General features: G+C 45.2%; 1 protein-coding gene across 1 annotated transcript in view; it reads left to right on the forward strand.

The window, feature by feature from the left end:
- PLXNA4 (plexin A4) overlaps nucleotides 1-23,236 on the forward strand; it is a gene marked incomplete at both ends in the record, with an annotated part of 461,339 nt that overhangs the window by 402,352 nt on the left and 35,751 nt on the right. Inside the window, 8 exons of the mRNA XM_084267731.1 lie at nucleotides 3,201-3,294; nucleotides 5,647-5,886; nucleotides 6,277-6,423; nucleotides 11,538-11,772; nucleotides 12,179-12,321; nucleotides 15,187-15,455; nucleotides 17,003-17,069; nucleotides 19,219-19,365. Of these exons, the coding sequence (XP_084123857.1) occupies nucleotides 3,201-3,294; nucleotides 5,647-5,886; nucleotides 6,277-6,423; nucleotides 11,538-11,772; nucleotides 12,179-12,321; nucleotides 15,187-15,455; nucleotides 17,003-17,069; nucleotides 19,219-19,365 (1,342 nt within the window). The remainder of the gene's footprint in view (nucleotides 1-3,200; nucleotides 3,295-5,646; nucleotides 5,887-6,276; nucleotides 6,424-11,537; nucleotides 11,773-12,178; nucleotides 12,322-15,186; nucleotides 15,456-17,002; nucleotides 17,070-19,218; nucleotides 19,366-23,236) is intronic.

Here is a 23,236-nt window from a genome sequence, read left to right on the forward strand (position 1 = left end):
TTCAGTAAGCCCAACTGTTTTGGATTTTTTTCATTTTATTCTTTTTTTCCAGAGAAAATGCCCTTCTCAGTGCTGTGGCTGTTCTTAATAGCTGTGGTCTGAGCCTGCAAGCTCAGTTTCCAAACCAAACACAGAATTTTTAACACGTGGGTTTAAAGACTTGATTAAATAAAAGGATTTATTTTTATATACACTCAAATATCTGTACATGTGCACACACATTTGATATGTCTGGAACATGGAAAACTTGCAGCCAAGTTTGAATCAGCAGATATTCATAACAATAATAAATAATAATAGAAATTCTAAAAGCTCACAGCTAAAAACCCAGAAGAACCAAGCCAGTGGAGAAAAAACAACTTGGTTTATGCATTTCTCTTCTGGTTTCTGGCAATGAGCTCTGCCTGTAAATACTTTCTATGAAGCTGAATTTTTGGGAGAGGGTATTTTCTCCGTAAGACAGGGAGGGGGAGCTCTCTTTTAAAGTGGATGTATGACTTCAGAAGAGATCCCCTGTGTGTTCAAGGCAATTCAACCATCCAAGCAGATCTTAGAGAAATGACAAAATGTGGTTTTGACCCATAAAATTTCCCATTAAAAATTCCTCATCACATCTGATGATTTCAAAGAGCAAGAGCTTGATCCACTCTGCAAAACTCAAGGTCAAATGTCCTAACTATGGATCAGTCCATACAAGAACTACTTGAATGTAATCCATAAGAAACCTCTCAGAGAAGTGTCCCAGGAGCATGTGCTGGAAGATATTGCTCTGACAATGCTTTTTGGAAGAGTTCATGGCTCATGACTTCAAATTTTCAGGCTTCTTGTTCACATAGGCTATGTTTAAACTAGCAAGTACTTAATTCAGGTCCATTCTTTGGTCCTGATACCAGCGAGCATCTGTAGCCCTCATCCATACCACTAATAATCCTTCCTCATTCAAGGCAATTTAGCTTCATCTATTCTGCTTGTTGGAAGGGCTCCCTGGTCCTTGCTATCCCCTGAACTGTGACCAGGCATTGCCTGGGCTGTTGTTAACAGTTTATTGGCATCAATGGTCACCAGCCACTGTTTGAGCTGGTGTCCTCTCTGCTTGGTTTATCAGTGTGGGTGTAACTTGAAGTGCTGAAGTACCATCCCAGATAGCTGTGGGCAGCTCACTGCAGCCTGGCAGCTGTACTGCTTAGCAGAGACATATATTTGCATTCATTTCTACCTGCCCCACCTGATTAATAAAGGAAGATAAACGAGGAACATGGAAAACAAAGATCAGAACTGGGGGAGATGTGTTGACCAGTACAGGCTTCTTCCTTACAGTGTGTTTTTTCTCTGGTGCTTTCTCATTTGTAATGCACTTGCTTCACCTTTCACGTAGGCTTAGGTTTACCTGGAGGCAGGAAAGGGATTCTGAGCTTTCTTTTCCCAGTCCCACAGATTTCCACACGACCTCTCCTCCCATTCTCAGCAGATTGCTCCAGGAAATACATTGCAGGCTGGACAGTTTCCAAAAAGAGTTAGGGAGGCAGGTGCTGAAACTAATGAGAACACTTCTCACCCTGGGAAACCCTCAGAGATAGGGCTGTCCGTTGATGACATTTTCTCATCCTGCCTTGGCTGCGTGAGCTCTGACAGCTGAGGGTTTTGCTTTCTCAGATAACTCTTCCCCCCCCACACTTCATTCCTCACATCATGTTGCCTCTGCTACAGTGCTGCAAAAGAAAAAGCTCACCCTGCAAAGCAATGCTGGTTTGTTTGGGGATGGCTAAAGCTGCCTATCGTGAACCCTTCCCCTTGATGCATTCAGAGCCAACCAGTGCATCAGCTCCTACTGGCATCTGGGAATCAGAGAATCATAGAATGGTTTGGGTTGGAAGGTATCTTAGAGATCACCTTGTTTCAACTCCGTGCCATGGGCAAGGACACCTCCCACCAGACCAGGCTGCTCAAGGCCCCATCCAGCCTGATCTTGAATGTCTCACCACACTAACAGTGAAAAATTTCTTTCTTAAAAAAGTTTCTTTCTCAGTCTAAATCTGCCCTTTTCCAGTCTATAGCCATTTCCCCTTATCCTATCACTACTTGTAAAAAGTATCTCTCCAGCTTTCCTTTAGACCCCTTCAAGTACTGGAAGGCTACTATAAGGTACCCCTGAGCCTTCTCCAGGCTGAACAAGCCCCAGTCTCTCAGCCTGTCTTCATGGGAGAGGTGCTCCAGCCCTTGGATCATCTTTGTAGCCTCCTCTGGACCCATTCCTTTCCAGTTTCCTTCCTCCCTCTGCTCTGCTCCCTGAAGTCCCACAAACATCATTGCTGCCTGCAGCTAGAAGAGGCAAAGGAAAGGAAAGAAGGGTGTTTCTGAAAGCTGTTTCCTTCTGGTGACAGTGGTTGTGGGGAATGAGAAGGGTTCCACTTGCATATTCCAGCCTTAAACCGGGCTAAGAGAAAAGTTATAAAAGCAACAAAATCTATGAAATGCAGGGATGTGGCTAGCATGAATCACCTTCCTCAGGAAATCAGCTCTTGCCTGAGCAAAGGGACACCATGAATGGAAATCTCCATCCTGTCCTATGTTTGAACAAACACACACAACAGAGTTTACCTGCCTGGGTCACCAAATGGGACCTGAGCAAATGCCCTTCACACACCAAGGGTGAAGACTTCAGCTCTGTTTCTTCTAGATGCTGCAGAACCAGGTTACTGGATTGACTGAAGTGGGTTCACTGAGGTGATGTTATCTTATTCAGGGAGGTCTTTTTTATAGCAGGTTTAATTTGCAAGATGGGACTACAACCTCCAACCAAGGCAGCACTGAATCCTCAAGAGCTGCTTGCACAGAACGGTATCTTTTGAGGGTTTTTGGGGCTCCTTCCTCAAGTGATATAGGACATGCAGTCTTTGGGCTGTTCTGAAGAACCCCTGATAGTCTTCTCACGCTCCTCCTCATTACCAAAGCTTCTGATTGCTGAGTCCTAACAATGAAAAACACCCAGATGCTGTTTGATGTGGCAGTTTTAGCAAGCATGTGGTTTTACTTCTTCCCTTATGAATGAATGAAAAATTATTTGCTTTGTTTTTCCTGACTGGGAGATGTAGTCAGACACTTTGCAATCAATATTTATGACTACAGATCACCCGTTGCTGGTGCATTTGGCCCTGATACCTATTAGCTGGGTTCATGCTCTCTAATTTCTTCTTCTTTAGTGGCAACACACCCATTGCAGTGTGGGGAACTCACCTAGACCTGATCCAAAACCCTCAGATCCGGGCAAAGCATGGTGGAAAGGAACATGTCAACGTGAGTATGGCTGCTGAGCTGGGGATCGGTCACAGGAGGGGACATATCCAAGGTGGTGATAAGGGTAACACCTCTGGAGGTTGAAATCTCCTATTGCATCCAGAAAAGAGGGTATGCCTTCCTCTCAGAAAGATTACCCCATCCTCTCTTCATGAAAGAGCACTGAACCAGAGAGGGAACAGGGAGAAGGCTCATGAGGGGACATTCAGCTCCTGAGCCTGCTTCTTCTGTTGGCTCAAGGATACCTGTTCTCTCTCTTGACCCATGTGCAACCTGCATTATTTACCAGCCATCCTGTGCACAAGTAGACCCAAATTCAGGTTATTAGCCGAGTCTGCTGGGATTAGAAGGGACTGTGAATACTTCGGTACTTCTGGGTCTATCCCTGGACTATTTGTGATCCTAACAGAGTGTATCCAGGTTTAACCAGCTAGATTTAAAGCCTAATTCAACCCTCATTGACCACTGAAGAATCAGAAGCATCTTTACAGAGAGCAGCAAGACTGTACCAAGTCCTGGGAGGACAATTCACTTGGAAAGAACCAATTAGGAGGGGTTGCTGGAAAGCTCCAGAAAGACCTGTAAAAGGTGTGAGTTTAGTCCTCCAGTTAGGAGCAGGAAGCACCTGTTAGTATGTTGGAGGCTGGGACCATGCAACAGCATTTGAAAAGGTGTTGGCTGTGTGTGGGCACTTTCTGGGACCATCCCAGAAGGAGAGTGTCCAAAAGTAAAAAATACAGAAGGAATAATTAGGTTGGAGGCATGAAGTCCAGATCCTCTACATTTCTCATGTTTTTTACATTATTCCATGGGCTTTCAACCCAAGGTTCTCAAAGCACTTTGCAGACATTAGAATAATCTACTGCTACGTAAGCAATGGTGAAACTGTGGTAGATCCAAAAAGAAAATGCACAAGTATGGGGTAGATTCATTTGTATGTGCAGTTTGCAGATTGAGGCACCTCAATTTTGGTATTATCCCAGGTCTGCATGAACTACTATCTCCCCTCAGATGGCCAAAGCCAAAGCAATTCTCACACCTCACCAGATTCAGGGAATATCTCTTGAGATTGGTTTCTGTGTCTGATGTGAATCTTAACTGGAAACCTCAGTGATGAACTCTGGGAAAACCCTGATCCAATTAATTATGTGTATTCATAGGTATGTTTTGGTAATATATTTCCAGGTAGAGCAGAGCCAAACACTTATCTGACTTTCCTGCAGAATCAGAAGCCTGCACATCTTCATCTTATCCTTTCAACAGACTCCTGCTCTTGCCTGACACAGTGGTCTCAAACAATCATGCCATTGTGCAGATGATGAATTCTATTCATCATCTCACACATGCTCGTGTAGAACTGCCCATCAGTTTTGCAATGAGTGCCTTTTCTTCCTTACAAGAGCTGTTCCAGCAAAGAAACTGGCTGGTCCAAGTCACTTATCTCTGTATTGATTTGAGCCAAAGCAATATTAGCACTTGAGCTATGTTAGCTGAGATAATGAGTGTGCTCTCAATACTGGAGGTATCAGACTAGTTTGGAGAAGATTCTCACGTCAAGCACAGCAGGGATCCCATGGACCTGGTTTTGTCTCCCCACAGAGCATGGTGAGACCAGGATGCATTGTGCTAGTAACCACATCATAGAAAGATGAAGGCTCAGATCCTGAAGGACAACCAGACATCTAATTCTAGTTGTTTAAAATGGGACTCAGGATAAAACACCTTTCACAATATGTTACATTTCTCAAATACACACAAAAAATCAGGTCTTTGGCAGGGCTGAAAGCCAACTCCAGGGCCTCCTGACACATACCCCACAGTCAACACTACTCTACTTCCTGGGCTTCATTTCAGGTAACCTGATGTTCAAACAGGAATCCTGGGAACAACCAAGAATGCACTGGAAATACGCTTTTGGAGTGACCCCCAGAGCCTGAAAGCTAATTGCAGGGTGGTGCTGAGGCTTTGACTAGTCTCTGCTGTACAAAAAAAGAGGAACAACTTTATATTTCCAGAACAAAATGAGGTTAGGGGAAGATGGTGACACTGGCAGCCCCAGAGGCTGAGCTCCCTCAGGGAAGAGACAGAGGATGCCCAATTACAGTATGAATTGCTCCATGCACCTTCCTTAGCAAAGCATTCCCAGTCCTTTCCCAATCTGGATTGTGTGATGGGTACGGGGTACGTTTTGAAGCAATGGAGTACCAGCCTATCTCATGATAACCAAAGAGATCTTCTCCTCCCTGTCCTCCAGCAGGACATAGGATAGCATTTCAATGTGAGGCATCTGCCCACCCGCAGCACTGGGAACATTTTACATAAACTCTCCTTGTGTTGGGTTTCTTTCTTCAGAACTGTGAGGTGCAGAACAGCACGGAGATGACCTGTCAGGCTCCAGCACTGGCTGTTGATCCCAATCACCAGTCTGAGCTTGCTGAGCGTCCAGAGGAGTTTGGCTTCATTCTTGACAACGTGCAGTCCCTGCTGATCCTCAACAAAACAAACTTCACCTACTACCCAAACCCAATCTTTGAGGTTTTCAATCCCTCAGGGATCCTGGAGTTGAAGCCGGGAAGTCCCATTATACTGAAGGTGAGATGGTGTCCAAGGCCTGCATGAGGAAGGACAAACATATGCTGCCTGTTGCACCTCCCTGTGTGACCTGTCCTAGGGACCCTGCTTTGGCAGGGGGGGTTGGACCTGATGATCTCTGGAGGTCCCTTCCAACCCCTACGATTCTGTGATTCTGTGATTTCTCGACTGATGACAGTCCATAGTCATCAGTCCTCTGCAGGACATCTGTGCTGTCCTCTGCAGAACTGTGTAAATTGGCTTTTCCTCTCTGTGTTAGTGAATGGTAAATCACAAATGGCAAGTGCAATATTAACATTTGTTTCACAGGAACAAACAAGCCGTGAAAGGCAAACTCTTTCCTGATGGGTGGTATTTTTTTGGGGGGGTGTGATATTCCTTTCTATCCAGGGCAAGAACCTGATCCCACCAGTGGCAGGAGGGAATGCCAAGCTGAACTACACTGTTTTGGTTGGTGAGAAGCCCTGTGCAGTGACTGTATCAGATGTGCAGCTTCTGTGTGAATCCCCAAACCTCATTGGACGGCACAAGGTGATGGTAAGTATTGCCTGAACTTCATCAGCCTTTCCTCCCAGGGTCGGTTGGGAGGGCACATTAATGCTGATGAGCTGACAGAGGTCTCCCAGGAGTTTTCATCACCATTTGCCTTTCATAGATCCCATAAACATCAGGGATCCTTCTTAAAGTAACATCTTCATTCATCCTAGAAGACTTAAATTGAAATCTTTATGAACAGTGAGTGACCTTTTGTAATCCCTTAATTCATGTCTGTTTTCATATGGACTGTATGAGCCCCTGACACACATGTGACTTCATATATGTAACATGTTCCCCACCTGACATTGTTAAATTTGCCACAGTCTCCCACAATTCCCAACATGTTATTGGGTAAAATGTACCTTTATGTAGGCAAATAAAACAGGCAGGACATGGACTCCTGTGCAACTTGACTTTGAGGTTTTGGCATCTATACAACTTAATAAACTCGTGCATATCCTGTCTGGAACCTGTGAAAAATGGACCTAGTGATTACATCAGAGGGAGCTTCTCTTCCTCTCACCATTGATTTATTCACTCTTTCTTTACTCAGTAATTTGCATTCCTCAGTGCTGTTGCTTGATAAACAGCACATCAGCAAACTCATCTGAGTTGTACCAAGCTGTGGGTAGAAGCACAACAAAAGCTCACAGCTGACATCAGACATACAGATGATCAATGTTTCTCATTCCTTGCCATCAACTTTTTCCCACCTCTCTGTTGCCCTCCCAAAGATGTATCTGTCACATATTTATTCATTTCAATGCAGTGAGACTCATAGGGGTTGATAGAGATGCACTGCAGGGCTCCTTAAAAACAGAGTTTTCTGTGGACTTTTAGAAAACAGAGGGCTTAAGGTGACCATTTTGGGTCTCATTTGTGACTGCTGTTGGGAGACCTCATACTGGTTGCTTAACTTCTCTGTGCCAAAGTTTGTCATCTGGAAAATAGAGGTAATAATCCTCTTCAGCCATGCAAATATACCATGGCTCTCAATTCATTGTAAAGAACATTAAGACACTCCAAGAGGAGCAATAATGAAGTGAAAGATTTTCTCTGTGTGAATACCAAAGCTTTTGAACAAGGCAATATATGTTCTCTGTCATTATCATTAATATAATTAAACATATGGTTAGTTAGAGATGGACAAAGCCAATCCTAGAGGGAGGAAACTCAAAGTCAGGTGAGAAATAATCAGCCCCTGGGAATTGGGGATGATGAACATCTGGTCAGGTTTTGCTAATTGGGAGGACTCCCCTGTTCCTGCAGTTGGGGACAGCTTAAACGAAGCCATAGAGAAAAAATAATCCCTTTTTGAGGACACTGATCAAACAAGAGGAGCTGCTGGAAACATTAGAAGATGATCACATTGAAGCCTGTTAATGAGCATCAGTGTTAGGGGCAAGTTACAGATTTCTCATTCAGCTGCCAAAACTGAGGCAACCCTTTGACAGCATCTGGGCTGGGAACCAAATACAGAAGGTCACCTACGATGGAGGCCTGTGCTCAAGGATGGACTTTACATCTGGAACATACTAGGGGGACAGCTGGGCTGGGAAATACCTCCTCCAGCATGGCACAGCATCTCTGTCACTTGGGTTGATACAAAATATATCTCCATGTTTCAAATGAATGTCATTTTGATGGTCAGGATAATTGACAGGTAGCTGTCCCAGGTCCTCCTCCCATTTCTGTCAACGATTTAGCTTGTGACCTTGAGTAACATCCTTTCTTGCAAGGTGAGGTGACTTAGATATGAGAGGGGACTACGTGAGCGAATCAACCGTTGCAGCACTGAGATTATTTCTAAGGGAAGGAACAGTGATGGTGACACACATTGATGTCAACAAGTTTTTTCTCTAGTAAGCTGTCTTCTACATGGAAGTTAAATATTTGAAAAAACATAGAAAAGAACTAAAGACTTCAGCAATGGTTAATAAAGATTGACTAAAACCCAGGGTCAAGCTCTTTTCCAAGGAGAAGAAAGAGACATGAGGAAGATCCATGAGAAATTTTTTTTGAGAACATCTGCAGTGAAGAAGTGGAATACATTTGAAGGGTTTCTGGTATCTAATGTAGGCACTTACACATGGAAAGTCATAATGGATGGTGGCTCTTTCATCCTTCTTTGTATCATGGCAAGTTGAAGTGCAGGGCACCATTCTTCTCATCTTGAGGTAGACACTTATATTTGGTCAGGGTGAACATGCACTAGAAAAGCCACTACCACAGTCAAGTTTTGCACAACAGGAACTGGTGAAGTGCTACAGGTGGCCCCTAAGTCTTTGCTGGAGAAAACTGGCCTTTGTAATAGTGCCATTTAGAACAAACTCATGGTTAATAGGTTTAACAGGTGGCCAAACTGTTGCTTGGTAACACGCAGGGCTCATGTTCAGTCTTCTGGAAGGTATAAATATCTTCCTCCAAAAAGACTCAGTGGCCCAAGAAATATAGTAAGGCTATATATACATATTTTATTGTGGGGATTTTTAATGCTCACTGTAGTACTGCAGCCTTGCAGGCTTTCTTCTTCAGAAGACAGACTCCCTGAGATCATGGCAGTTTGATTTGTGGACTGTGAGATCTTCCCAGCATTGAAACCACCTTTAGAGAGGAAAGCACTGGAGCTAACTTTGCTAGCCACCAGCCTCCAGTAGTCTAGATCCTCTCTCTTATAGTTAATGGAGAGAAATGAGAACTTCCACTGAATAAAATGTCTCATCCTAATGTCAAAAGCAGCTCACATAAATCACATTCTGAAAATGCTTTTTCACTGTATTGGCTCTGAAAGTGTGCTGTCAAGTCTAACTCAGACGTGCATGTCTAATGTTTGGTAAGGGGAATCCCACCCATGGAGATGGGCTGTTCTGCAAGCTTTGAGGATGGACCTGCACTGGGGATTTGGGACTGGGTTGTTTGATTCCAGTCTGGATACTCCTTGAGTGGATTCATCTGACAGCAATGCTTGGAGGAAAAAAGTCACTGTTGGAAACAGAAAATACCTTATAATGAATGTATTTATTGATCCACTATGACAGGGAGGAAATTGTGCAAACTGGTGAGCAAATTTTGCTGGCAGGATTCGGGAGAGTGGTCTGGGACAAAAGGCACCAGCTTTCAGTGCTTGGATGAGCATGTGAGCTTGTCTTCTCAACTGAGCTTGTCACATACCAATACCAAACCTCTTTATAAGTGAGCTGGGTCTTGGAATGGATGGGAAAAGTAGTTACTGTGGCATCCTCAACTTGTTCTTGGCCACTGAAGAGGCTCTACATGTCATCATTGTCATGCCACTTTGAAACTTGGTCAGATGAGCTTAGGTTTGGTTTTGTTTCTTAAAGTGGGCATTGTTATCCCTCTGGAGCCCATGCCAAATATTTAAGAATATTTGGGGCATGAAAGGACCTTGTGGATGGAAATTACATATTTCCTGACATTCAGCTTTCTCCTAATAAAGACATAAGGCTTCCAGCAAGGTGACTTTGACCAGGATCCGCTGAGGAACAGCCTATAGCTGGTGTTAGAGTAAAGCAGACCTCTTCTCAGAGGTTGTAACTGAGGCCAGAATAATTTCTAGGAGATGATGGGGTCACAGAGATTCATGTCCCCAAGGGCTGTTGCAGTAAGGAACGAGAGCAGCTGGGAAGCTTTTCATTAACTCACGACTACCTGCTCTGAAATCTCTTCTGCTGGCTCCAACCCTTCCTCCTCGGGCTCCAACTCTTCCTCCTGTGACTTAGAGAAGAAACCCAAGTAGGTTTAATGTGTATTCAGGCAGGCTGGAGACAGGCTGATTAACTGTGAGCCACTGGGGTGCAGGACAGGGATGGCCATCAGAATGGGCTCTGGGGGATGTTTTCACTGGCTGCTATTGGTACTGGGAAGGTGAGCAAGAGATGCTCATAAAGGAGGAAGAGAAATGTTGAATCGCATGCTGTGATGGTCCCAGTTGCTGTGGGAGGGGAAGACCTGGGGTCTTGATTGTATTTCTGCCTAGAAGCAAGATTCTGCTCTTTGTCCAGGTCCTGCTGTGCTGCTCTGTGGCAAAGCTCAGCTGGGATAAAGTGAGGGGCTCATCACCATGTCATGAGCCTTCAAGTTTCTTTCCATGTCATCTTCCTAGCTTTATGTTGATCTATAACCAGTGTTCCCCTACCACAGCACAGTCCTAGAAGCCTCCTTTTTCTACCTCAGGCTAGTCAGCAGTGCTTTTCCCCCTGCCATTCAAACTTATACTACTCAACAAATAGCGCTGAACAGCCTTTTAGTAGCCTTGAGCAAGTAGCACCCCATGGGATTACTGCTGGGAGTAGTGTACATGTTGTAAAAACGGGCTCCTAACAGGCTTGCTTCAGCAAAGCATTTTGTTGGGCTTGCAGCAGTACCACCTGCTGGGTTTCTTTCTGGCTGTTTAAAAGCAAGGTTCTTACTTAGCAACTTGTCCCAGAGGCTGGAAGCAGCCTTGAGAACTTATGGAAATGCATGGAGAGCAAAAGCTGGTGAGCATCTGCAGTCACTCTGTCAATGTGGAGCTAAAAGAGGGGCTGTAAGGAGCATGGGACAGGCTCTGTGACTTTTGTGTTTCATTTTGTGTAGGTTTGGGTTGTTTTTTTTCCCTAAACCAGTGGCTTCCAAATAACAGTTTTCTCTGCTTCAAGAGTCAAAACCAAATTGTGAATCTGATTTCTGCACTCCAACTGCCCTGACTGTTGATGTGCCAGCTGTCTGGGTCAGATGTCCCCAGTCCCACTATGAGCATTTTGAGACTATGTGTCATCAGGGCAGTCCAGCACAACATTTGAGAATCTGGGAGAGGGAATGGAAACCCCAGAATGAACCCAAAACTGCTACATAGTCAGGTCATTAGGACTGGTGGGATTTGACTCACCAGAAATCCTTTGCTGATTGGGTTCATGGTCACTTTGCCAATCTAGGTCCTTCTGTGTGACATTTCAGGTAGGTTTTAGCCATTCTCTATCCAAGTACTCCATACCTGTTTAACTTGGGGTAGAATGGGAGGTCATCATTCAGCTTCAGTCAGGGAGATGATGGAGTTCTGCATTCCTGCTTGTTTGGTAGTTTCAATGTGACTTTTTTTCCTGCCTTCCCTCTAGGCTCGTGTAGGAGGGATGGAGTTCTCCCCAGGGATGGTTTACATCTCCCCAGACAGCCCTCTCAGCTTGCCAGCTATTGTCAGCATTGCAGTGGCTGGCGGCCTGCTCATCATCTTCATCGTGGCTGTGTTGATTGCCTACAAGCGCAAATCCAGGGAAAGCGACCTTACCCTCAAGCGCCTGCAAATGCAGATGGACAACCTGGAGTCCAGGGTGGCACTGGAGTGCAAAGAAGGTAGGATGAGGGGGAAGGATGACACCGTGTCAGTGTTAGGAGAAGAGAGAGACACAAAGCTTCAAGCCAAAATATTACCAAAGAACAGGGATATTGAACCCTGTGGGTCTGACCCAGCCCTGTATCTAATCTGACTTTACCTGTTTTCCCCAAGTCCAGTCTTCCTCCACCCTGTCCAAGCTGTATTTGCTAACTCATTGCCCAGGGACAATCTTGCCACACATCCCAGGGGAAAGGCTGCATTGCAGGAAACATGAGACTGCTCTTGTCCATCTTCTTCCTCTCCACATGTTGCTTCTCCACTTGTACCTTAGTTCCATGTGCGTGAGTCTGAGAGCCTTTCCCATCACAGTGAGGAAGATCTGAACTGTCATTGCTACATGAGCTGTTCTTTTTTTTGTGTCAGCCTTTGCAGAGCTACAGACAGATATTCACGAGCTGACAAGCGACCTGGATGGAGCTGGGATCCCCTTCCTTGATTACCGAACCTATACCATGAGGGTGCTTTTCCCTGGCATTGAAGATCATCCAGTCCTGAGGGATCTGGAGGTAAGAAACCAACACCTCCTCTTTTTGGCTCTTCTCATGCTTCCTTGTGCTGAATGCAATAGATGTTGTGTCAGTGGTACACACATGATGGCTTGTGATAATGTGTTCTAACAGAAACAAAACATTACCTCATTAAAAAGCCAGGTTGAAAGGGGCAGATGATTGCTGCTATCTTAGATGTTAAATTCTGTTTGATCACTCATCTATTTGAAAGAGTATCTAGGTGCATTAGCCCTTCTGTATTAAACTCCTCTTTGGCCTTCACCCTGTTGAGGGTTTGCTTTCATGACTGGATTTATTACTTACAGATGTGCAGGAGCCAGGAAAGAAGTTGCATGTCTGAGCAGCATAGCTGCCTGTGTCAATCCAGCTTTACACCACACTAATGCTTTTTTTTCCTGGTAACACCTATAGAAATAACCTGCAGTCACTGAAGGAAGTTTGCAGGGAAGTCAGAAAACCATGGCATCTGTCTCCTCTACACCAGCTCTCCAAACAGCAGTGGTGGGAGGAGAGTGAGATGTTACCCAGCACTGTTTGGGTCTGCACACAGCCAGCGTTACCTCACTGGCTACAACAGGTTTGATGGTTCCCCAAGTAAGGTCTGTCCATGCTGCAAAGCTCCATCAGGCTTTGGCAGATGGACAGGCTCTGCTCTAGGGATACTTGGGCCAGAGAAGCAAGGGATACACCATGGCCAAGGCTAGGGAGGTCGTTGGCTGAGCTCTCTGCAAAATCTTTGGCAAGCTCTGAGTTTCAGAGAGGCTCTGGCTTGGACTGGTGAGATTTCTGTAGGCCAAGAATGGGGTTAGTTGGCAGAGAAGAGAAACAGGAGCTGGCACAGGGGATACCATGCTTGGCTGAATGTGTAATCAGAAGTACCTGCTCATCTTTGCTCCTTCCCTTCAAAACAGCCAAAAATTATCAAACTTTATCAAGACAACCATTAAAAAACTTCATCTGTCAGCAATGAGGACTTGTGGGATTGGGTGGGTAGGAGGCTGAGTTACACATTCACTACTGTAGATACTTGCCTTGGGGTTCAGGTGGAGTGGCCTCAAGTTGCTTTCCATCAGGAAGAGTAGCTCAGGAGATTCCACAAATGAGCATGAGAGGAGGGGTGATGAATCTCTCTCTCTTGTGTGTGTATGCACATGTGCAAACTCTTTCATCATACCCATACCCACTTTGATTCTGAATATTCATTAACCTCAGCCAGCTGACAGCAGAATAGCATCTGACCCCTGTAGAGGTTTTAGTATGGATGCAGATACATACAGAGAGACACAGAGCTAATGTTTCAATCCACCACCTTTGATCTCTGCTTCCTTTAATTTAATTCATATTTTTTTTCCTCCTTAATCCCCTGTAAAGCCTCAACAGCTCTTTCAGTGTCAACATCTTTGGCTACCAACACATCAGGGGAGACAGATCCCACCCTGCTCCTTCCCTGTAGCACCTAGGAGTTGCTATTTATTGGAAAAGGCACCAGCATAGAGCAGGTCTTACTTATTTCCAGTTAATTTGCTAATTAACTGCTTCCAGATGCAGTACAAAATGCTTTCCTTATTATTTTTTCTAATTCTACATAATAACCCAGGGATAGACAATATTAAATGTTCAAGCAAGTGGGTTAGAAATAATTATTGGCGGGATCGGTGGTAGTGGTTGGTTGGTTGTCTCAAGCTATTTACTAAGTAATTTATTTGCTGTATGCAAAAAGAGTTAAGAGCTCTAATTTCCAGAATGAAAAAGTAATGACTCTTTAAAGGGCCTTGCATTACTTGGTTGTTTAAGCATGCCAACTTGTTTTGGATTAAAGTGCCACATCTGGTTGGTTATTAATACATACATGTCTCAGTGGCATGTGTTGCTCTGTGTTGAGATCCTCCAGCTTCCAGGGAAGCTTTTTCAAGGGTCTGGAATAGATTCATTAACAGTGAGGAATGAGTTTGGGATTCTCTGTTTAGATTTAATATTTGTCTAGAGCTAGAAGAGCCAGAAAGGGTAAAGCACACTGTAGACTATGTCATACAGGGTCTAGTATTGAGGTCCTAAATTTTTATATATAAAAACCAGTTCACCAGCCTCTCACACCTGAGAAGTGTATTAGAGACTTATCAACCTCTCTTTCTCCAAATCATCTTACTTCCCAAGCTCAGGAGTCCTACTGCAGTGGTACCTCCAAAACAGATCCCAACTCATGGTGTTCTCTCACAACTTCATCTCTCTAGTTCTTCAAACCATAGCCCAGCTGCACATTCACCATCTCAGCCACTGTTTCACCGCATCTCATCTCCTCAAAACCTGACTCCAGGCTCTGTGCACCATTCACTTTCTTACTGCCTCTTCTCTCAGCTTCTTAAAGATGAACCCCAAATCTCTGTAAGCAGGTTTCTTGCAGCAATGAAAAAGAGGTGGTAGGTGGAGATAGAGTGACACTTCAGTCTGACTACAATAAAAATGCAGTGTGGCATGGGACATTATCCAGGATGCAATCTCTTTTTGATGTACTGTTCTGGGAGGGAAACACAGGGTTTGAAAGTAATCTGGCTGCAGATAGGTCTCTCGGGTTTCCTAAACATCAGGTGGCATGTGGACTCTCTTTTTTACAGGACTATCCAGTGATGCAGAAAGGACTCACCTACCTGCTACATGCAAGGCTTATTTTTCAATTGTTTCTGCTGTTTGAAGGAGTTTTTCTCTTTTTCCTGTCTCAGAACTGTCTTCTTGGTATCAAAGAGTAGAGTTGGAGGAGCTTGAGGGATGAGAACAGAGAGGCAGCAAAGGGGGTGTGACCCATTTGGGAGAAATCTGGCAGTAGGGAGTGTGGGAAAGTTATAAACTCCGTATCTTCTTGTGCAGGTCCCTGGCTACAGGCAGGAAAGGGTGGAGAAAGGCCTGAAACTCTTTGCCCAGCTAATCAACAACAAGGTTTTCCTGCTGTCCTTCATCCGCACGCTGGAGTCCCAGCGCAGCTTCTCCATGCGGGACCGTGGTAACGTGGCCTCGCTGATCATGACAGTCCTGCAGAGCAAGCTGGAGTATGCTACTGATGTCCTCAAGCAGCTCTTGGCTGACCTCATAGACAAAAACCTGGAGAGCAAGAACCATCCCAAGCTGCTGCTCCGGAGGTAAGGATAACTGGGGCTGGAGTGAGCTGGTCTGAGCAGCTTGTGCCCTTTTGTCTAACATAAGCACGTTAGTCATCTTTGGAGGAAAAGGGCAAATTTGCTTCAATTTTATTTATGTAAGAGGATGTGACATCAGGATAGGACACAGCCACAGTTCACTGGCGCTGTAGGGCTGGCGTGAAGCTGTTTGCAGAGAGGGGTGAATAAGGCAAGGGGGGCTGAATCAAGACTGAATCGCTCTCCCTCTATGGTTTCCTGCTTTTTTAAGCCTTCCTGAAAGTGCATTCCTTTCAGCAAGTGTGTCTGTCAAGATTGCTCCATCTCCTCCCTAACCAAAAAGTAATAAGTGGTTAAAAGTTACAGAAATGAACTACTTTAGGATTTTGATGTGGATCTTCCAGAAAGCTTCTTGAGGGCAGCAGAAGACCATGCCTCCTAATCCTTATTTTGGACTTGGGTGTTGAAGACATTTATGCTTATGTTTCCTTTGAACCTGAAAAGTCTAACTGCATTGTGTAGGACCTGTGAGTTTATCACATAGGACAGGCTGTATTATATCATAGAATCATGGAATCACCTGGGTTGGAAGAGACCCTTAAGATCATTGAGTCCAAACACAGCCTAATCCTGCCTCATCCATCTCTAGATCCTGTCCTTAAGCTCTAAGGGATGGTGACTCAACCACCCCCCTCGGCAGCCTGTTCCAATGCTTGACTACCCTTTCAGTAAAGAAATTCTTCCTGACATCCAACCCAAATCTCCCCTGGTGTAATTTTAAGCCGTTTCCTCTCGTCCTATAACTGGTGATATATCCCTGGTGAGTAAATCAGCTGCTGACTTCTGCCTGGGACATGGACTTCCCTGTTGTGTTTCTGTTCATGAGTTAACAACAGACACATGGAGAGTCTTCTTCAGCTGCATTGTGGGGTCTTCTGTTTCTTCCTGAGAATTAATGCTGGAAGCTTCATGAAGCCAGTATCAGAGCCAAGAGAACTGGTCTCATATCAGGCACAGGTTTGGGTTGGTGCTTCTTGGCCAGGTCTAAAGTTTAACAAATAGGGTTGTATAGGAACCCTGGAATTACAAATCTACTGCTTTGCTATTAACGTGTTTCCCTTGCCTAGAGAAATGCTTCCATTTCTCCTGTTAGGATCATATTCATCCCCTTTTCACAGTCTGAACCAATCCTTCTGATTCAAGCCAAGACCCTAAGTAAAATCGAGGGGAGTCTACTGGAGATGGATAGCCTTTGCTACTGCTCAGAGCCAGCTTTGAAAAGCCCTCAGCTGATTGCAATGGACAGCTTGGGCAGGGAAGAGATGTGTGATGCCTGCTGGGAGGGTTTTCATCTGGCACACAGCCCACTGTGGAGAACCAGCAAAAAAAGAAAGTCCTTCCTGGCATTCAGGATAGCAAAGCCAGGGGCAGAGATTGGACTTGGCTTTGGTGTCTGTTCACTCCTGATGTGCTTCAAGCCCTACCCTTTGTTATGACCAGCATGACTAAACTCATTTCCAACATGTTTTTTTCTTCCTGGCTGATTTTAGGACAGAGTCTGTGGCTGAGAAGATGCTCACCAACTGGTTCACCTTCCTTCTGTACAAGTTCCTTAAGGTAAGAGAAGTTGCATGCCTGAATGAACAGCTGCTTTAACACTTCTTGGTGAGGTTTAGTCAGGGCAAGAACTTCTCAAATATGAAGGAAAAGGCTTTTTTTCCTCTGGAGGGAACTTTTTGTCTAATGGGAGAGGGGCTGTTTTCTGATCCAGGAAGAGCAAAGAGGGACATTATTTTTAGGGCAGCTTGTTGGTCCTGTTCCTGTACAAAGGTGGGATCGAAGCATCAGTGCTGTGACATGAGGGATTTCACAGCCTAGTGGATACCTATATTGAAAATGCCCTCATTTTACTATCAGACTCTGACCTCCACTGTGTGTACACCTATATTTTCAGTGCATAGTGACTGGAGATCTCCTCCCACCCCAGTTCAGAGACAGTACCAAAGCCCAATGTCTCCACCACACCTAACCTGATTTATCCACAAACATAAGTAGAGCCTTAATTTAATGTAGGGCCAAGCCCAAGCTCACCATGGCATCAGTCTGCCACAAACCTACCATGGGCATGGCCATGCACACTCCAAGTACAGAAGGTTAGATGTAACACACATGTAAACCTGACGGCTACACCCAGACCACAGCATGGGCTGAGGCTGCTGCTGCTCGGTGTCCCAGTGGGACATGGCATTGGCTTTGCAGAATGGTCATCACCAAAGGAGTGAAAAGACTTAAGACATGCCCTGAGCACTCTTGTTTCTCCTGGAGCTTCTCCTTAAAGTAGTAAAGAAAAAGAGGCTTTCAGCCTTTGAGACCTGCCACTGACTGCTAGGGGATGGCAGCTTCCTCTTGGGAATCACACTGAGCCTCAAGCATATTAGTTTCTCTGGCACTGGCATTTCTGGAAGGAACTGGGCTCTTCACCTCTCCTCCACTCCCAATGCACTTACTAGATATCCTTACACCTCACATTTGGACAGGGCAGCCACCCTCTGCGTGGCAATTCAAAGCTTTCCAAATCATTCCCATTCCCCTGAGCCTTCTTTAGGCACGACCTGTCCAAGGATGAACGCCTGGGAAAGTTTTGAAGGTCCCTGGAAGGTAATTTCAGTGCCTTCAGTATCAGATTCTTGCTTTCAGCTGAAAGGAAAGGATAGAAGGAGGTGACTCTCTAAAGTGCTGCTTTTATAATAGGCTTTTTTCCCCCCACTCAGCTACTTGTCTTCTTGCCTTTGCCTGAACAGAGGCCTGATAAGGGCAAGAGACAGGCACACAGAAGCAATATGCTGCTGGCAGATAAGCTAATTAAGAGGGAGACAGGTGTAGGAACTGAGAAAGGGGCCACTTTGCTTCAGATTATTAACTTGTTTTTGCCTGGATTTACACCAGAGGAAAATGACCTCGCTCATTGAGTTGGGACACACCACAAGAGGGGAGGGCAAGGTGGGGAGGAGGGGAGGAAGGATGGAGGGATGAAAGAGGAGGGGAGAAGTAGGACAAAGTACGAGGAGGCATGTGTGGCAGTGAATGTGGGGAGGGAGGACAGCAAGGGAGGAGAGGCTGGGAAAAGTGTGGGAAGAGGAGTGCAGGGAGTGAGAATGATGGGAAGGAGAAATTAAGGAGAGGATTGCTTTGCTGGCTCTGCCTCTGGACTTGTTGTTGCTCCCCTGTGCTGGGCTCCATACCCCTGACATCACCAGTATACCTGTACAGATCTGGGGGCACATCTCCCTTGGGTGATGGAGCTGCTCCTGCACAAGCATACCTAATCACCTTCAACATGAGAGTGCTCAGGGAGACCATGGGCTCTGCCCAGACACCCAGGATGGGGCACCAGCAGTCCCTCTCCCTTTTAGACCTGTCTTCAGGTCCTCCATGATCCATCAGTACTTGATCCAGTACCAAGCTCTGGCCCAGTAGCAATCCTACTGGGATAGGAATAGCTCCTACAAGGCTCTAATGGCCCAAAGATTGACAGGGAGCTGTGACACATTTGTCCCATGACAGGAAACTTGAGAGTTCTGGTTGTACTCTGTGGAAGTGGAGGGTCACCTCTGTTCCTGGGCTGTACAGAAGGGACTGATTCCCACTCATGCATCTGTCTCGAGTGGTTGGGGATGACAAGCTGAAGTCACTGAGATGCTGTGAAGGATGGGTTCTCACCTCTGCTGGTGCTGTTTCACTTCATGGTTGTCTCTCACCCCTGCAGGAGTGTGCTGGCGAACCTCTGTTCTCCCTTTTCTGTGCCATCAAGCAGCAGATGGAAAAGGGTCCCATCGACTCAATCACTGGGGAGGCCCGGTACTCACTGAGTGAGGACAAGCTTATCCGACAGCAGATTGATTACAAGACACTGGTGAGTGCTCTGAGCATCCCTTCCTATGGGCTGTCCAGCATCTTCTACCAAAAGGAGATGTAGAGAAAAGAAGCCAAATCTTGCAACCCAGCAGGGTATCCCTGCTAAAGACTGTTCTGCAGAGCATGTTTGCAGAGCTGGCTGCATCCAAGTTACTTCCATTGTGCCCATGCCCAGACCATCTCCACCTCCACAAAAACATTGCCTGTCCTTGGAAAGCATCTGCACTCATTGCAGGGTAGGCTGACAGTGCTGATGCTTTACCATTGCTTGGATTAGGTGATATTCAAGAACACTGGAAGACAAGTGTGAACCTAGTGCCATGAATAGGTTGAGGAGGTGGTTGAACCACCATCCCTGGATGTGTTTAACAGACAGGTAGATGAGGTGCCGAGGGATATGGTTTAGCATAGAGTGGGAATGGTTGGACTTGATGATCTTAAAGGTCTTTTCCAACCATGTGATTCTGTGAATATGCCTGTGAATGTGAAGACAATAGACATAGGCAATTTACTCTGTCCTGTTAGACAAAATACTTCCTAATAGCTACCCCTTTCCCAGGGAGTGATGCTTACCTTTTCAAGTCAAAGTTAATAGTCTTCCTACCATCCTTTTGGTGGGGTTGTCACTAACCTGAGCTCTTCCCTCACAGGAGTATGATGTTCATGGTGGGTTTTCTTCCTCCTCCCTTTTGAAACAACCTGGGTCCCCTCTCCCTGGTCCCCAGCACCAGTAGCAGAGCTGCCCAGTTCCAGCCTAGGCAGACCAATAACTGGTGAGCAGTGCCTGCCTGGGGTGGCAGCCCTTGGCCCTGTGGGGTGTTCTCATTGCTAAGTTCAGTCAGGTCAGTCATGAGTCCCTGGCCATGGACACTTGTGGTCATGAGGTCACACAGCTCAGGGTATGCCAAACCTAGAGCTGTCCTGAGACCTCTTGGTGCTGCATCAGTGCAATTCCCGTGACCTTCTACAAAACACAGCAATAACAGCCCAGGGCAAATTTCACTTACACCCAGTGATAACACAGAGTGCTACACAACGGGAGAACTGACCCAACACCCCAGCTACACTCAGACTGCCCTGGAGGCACCCAGGAGCACCCTTCCCCAGCCAGCCCCTTTTATGGGAGAGTGATGTCAGGTGCTATGGAAAACCACCTCAGCTCATCTCACTGAGTTCTTGGGGAGGTTAACTCTGGTCTGGCCAGAACCAGGACAGGAGCAGTATTACAAGCTACTTCTCTAGAATAACCCTCACCAGAAAATAAATAAATAGATAAATCTGCTTCTCCAATGAAGATTTCAGCATCAAGGATTATGTTAGAGGTACACAGTGGAGGGACATCTAGAGCTAATGCAGCCATTCCTCTTGTGCAAGCACAAGTCAAAGAAAAATTAATTTGATTTAGAGATTTGAGGGGAAAGAAAATTAATCCCTGTCACTCAGTCATTTGCCTCAAAATGTAATTGTCTGCATGGTGAAAGATATACATTGCATATGTCCAGCTGTAGCTTCTGCTTGGAAATTACACCCTTTCCACACTTGATTAAAAAGCATCAATTAAAGAGCATTAGATATCTCTTCTTAGTGTGTTTGTGGGCCTTCATTTTTTTCCTGGATACACTAAATCCACTGCAGCATGAAGGATGCTTTCCAAGTCTTCAATGACACCTGTAATTTCTTTATTTCCCATGTCTTTATTCTAAGAAAACTGCAACCCCACGATTTAGGATGATCAGAAGATGCCCTAAACTTAGCAGGTTATTTTATTTGTACCTTCAGCTGAGGGACATGCACATCACTTGACTTTAGCAGGCTTTGATAGCTGTGTCCAGATGATGTTAATTCCTTGACCTGTCTTAGACCTTAGCTCAGGTGGGCTGATGCTAGAAATGCCTGCTTTTCCTCCATAGCTGTGGAGGTTTAGAAGGCCTAAAGCTGAGCTCTGATTGAATTCAAGTCTGATGAGGGGTTAGGCTTCATTCTTAACTAAGACCACAATTTGATTTTGCATATTAAAAACCTGACTTTCCTATTAAATCAGCAGCATAGAGCATCTTTTCTGCTACGTGTGGTTGTCTAGCAATGTGGAATCCTGATCTCAAACAGGGAGAGTGAGCAAAAGGAAGAAGAATGCAGACATGGAGCGATCGCTTTCACCAAAGGAAATCCCTCCGATCCTTTTAGGCTTGATATAAAGCAGCCAGCAAAGGGTAGTAATTATACATCAGCCTGAACAAAGCTCTCCTCCATTCGCTTTGTGTTGTTTGATGTTAATCAGCTCTCCCTCTTACATCTCAAGAGCAGACAAATATATCCCGATAGGAATCTCAGCAGATTTAGAGAGATCAGCTTCGGTGAAGGAGATTAAGAAGAAGTAGAATATGAATAGGATTGTTCTTCCTTTCTGTTTCCTTTATTTCTGTTTTATTTCCCCTTTCCTCTCTCTACCTTCCTTGAGCAGGGTGTCATTTTTTTATTAAAAATATATAGTAATGAGATAAAACAGGAACTGATTCAGTATTTGGAACATAAGGATTCCCTCAATGCATCCTACATCTCTACTAAATGCTCCTGGTCATCACGGTGACTTTGCATAGTGTGCATGGGCAAAACCCATGCCCCATCCCTGGAGGTGTTCAAGGTCAGGTTGGATGGAGCCCTGGGATACCTTGTGTAGATCCAGGCCTGGAGGTGGGTGGCCTTCCCTGTGGAAGGGAGGTTGGAACTCTGTGATCCTTGGGGTCCCTTCCAACCCAGACCATTCTATGATTCTATGAAACTCATTGGGATGCTCACATTTCATGTGGGCTCCATGACTGCTTGACTGAGTTAAATCATTAAATCACAATTCCAGCAGCATGGCACATAGAAACAGGCTGTTTATTGTCATTATTCCAGGAAGACAAGGCCAGGGCTTCTTTTGGAAGGCATTTATTCTTTAGCCATCATGAATCATGACCAAATACTTTAAGTCATGGTTTTGAATACTGTTTGAGTGAAAAGTGGATCCAATGAAATTGACTTATCCAAGGAGAAAAAGTAAGACAGAGCACTTTCAGACATCTGGAACTGCTGATTTTACAATACACACCTTGTTCACTAAATTTGGGTTGCTTAGCCTGGTTTGTCTCCAAACCAGATAGCTCTGATTTGCTGTCTGTCAGGTCCTATAGTTCTCCAAGGAAGCAGCCCTCAGTAGCCTAACATCTTTGCAGTCTGTCACAATTTCTGTACTTACAAGGGATTTTTCAGTCCAGGAGAAACTAAGCAAGTTACAGATGTGTTTTTTTTAGAATAAACATATTGCATTTAGCAGTAGGTGTTCTTCCTACTTCTTCTGGAAGTAACATCCTCTTGTGTTAATGTCATCTCTAGCAGTCAGTGCTCATCATCTCTGGTCTGGGGTTGTTATTAAAAACTCAGCTAGATTATTCCATCTACATGAGACAGGAAGATCTCATCCCTGCAGACTGGCATCTGCCTTTGCCAGAATCTGTGATTTTTTAGCCATTTGTTAAACCAGAGTCCAGATGCAAAAATCTCACTGCCTACTGCCAATGCTCCACTGTCACTGGGAGATGAGACACCATCCATCTCCCTGTGTCAGCTTCATTCCAGTTGATACAAATAATGCAGGAGAGCAAAGACCTCGATGTGTGTCGGAAGCTGTCAAGAGTATTGGCTAATTAGTGCTTAGGGGTGGTAGGCAGGAGCTGCCCAGTACATCTTGAGCAGTGGAATGCTCTGCATGGTCCCTCCACACCTCAGCAGCTCCAGTGCTGAGACCCTAATTGGATCATCTCTCCTGACAGCATATTCCAGATGGATAAAGATGCTTTCAGCTGCCTTTGGTTAAGACTTTTCAAGGA

This window comes from Gallinula chloropus, assembly GCF_964237585.1.
Source record: "Gallinula chloropus genome assembly, chromosome: 1".
In the NCBI taxonomy this organism is placed as follows: Eukaryota; Metazoa; Chordata; class Aves; order Gruiformes; family Rallidae; genus Gallinula; species Gallinula chloropus.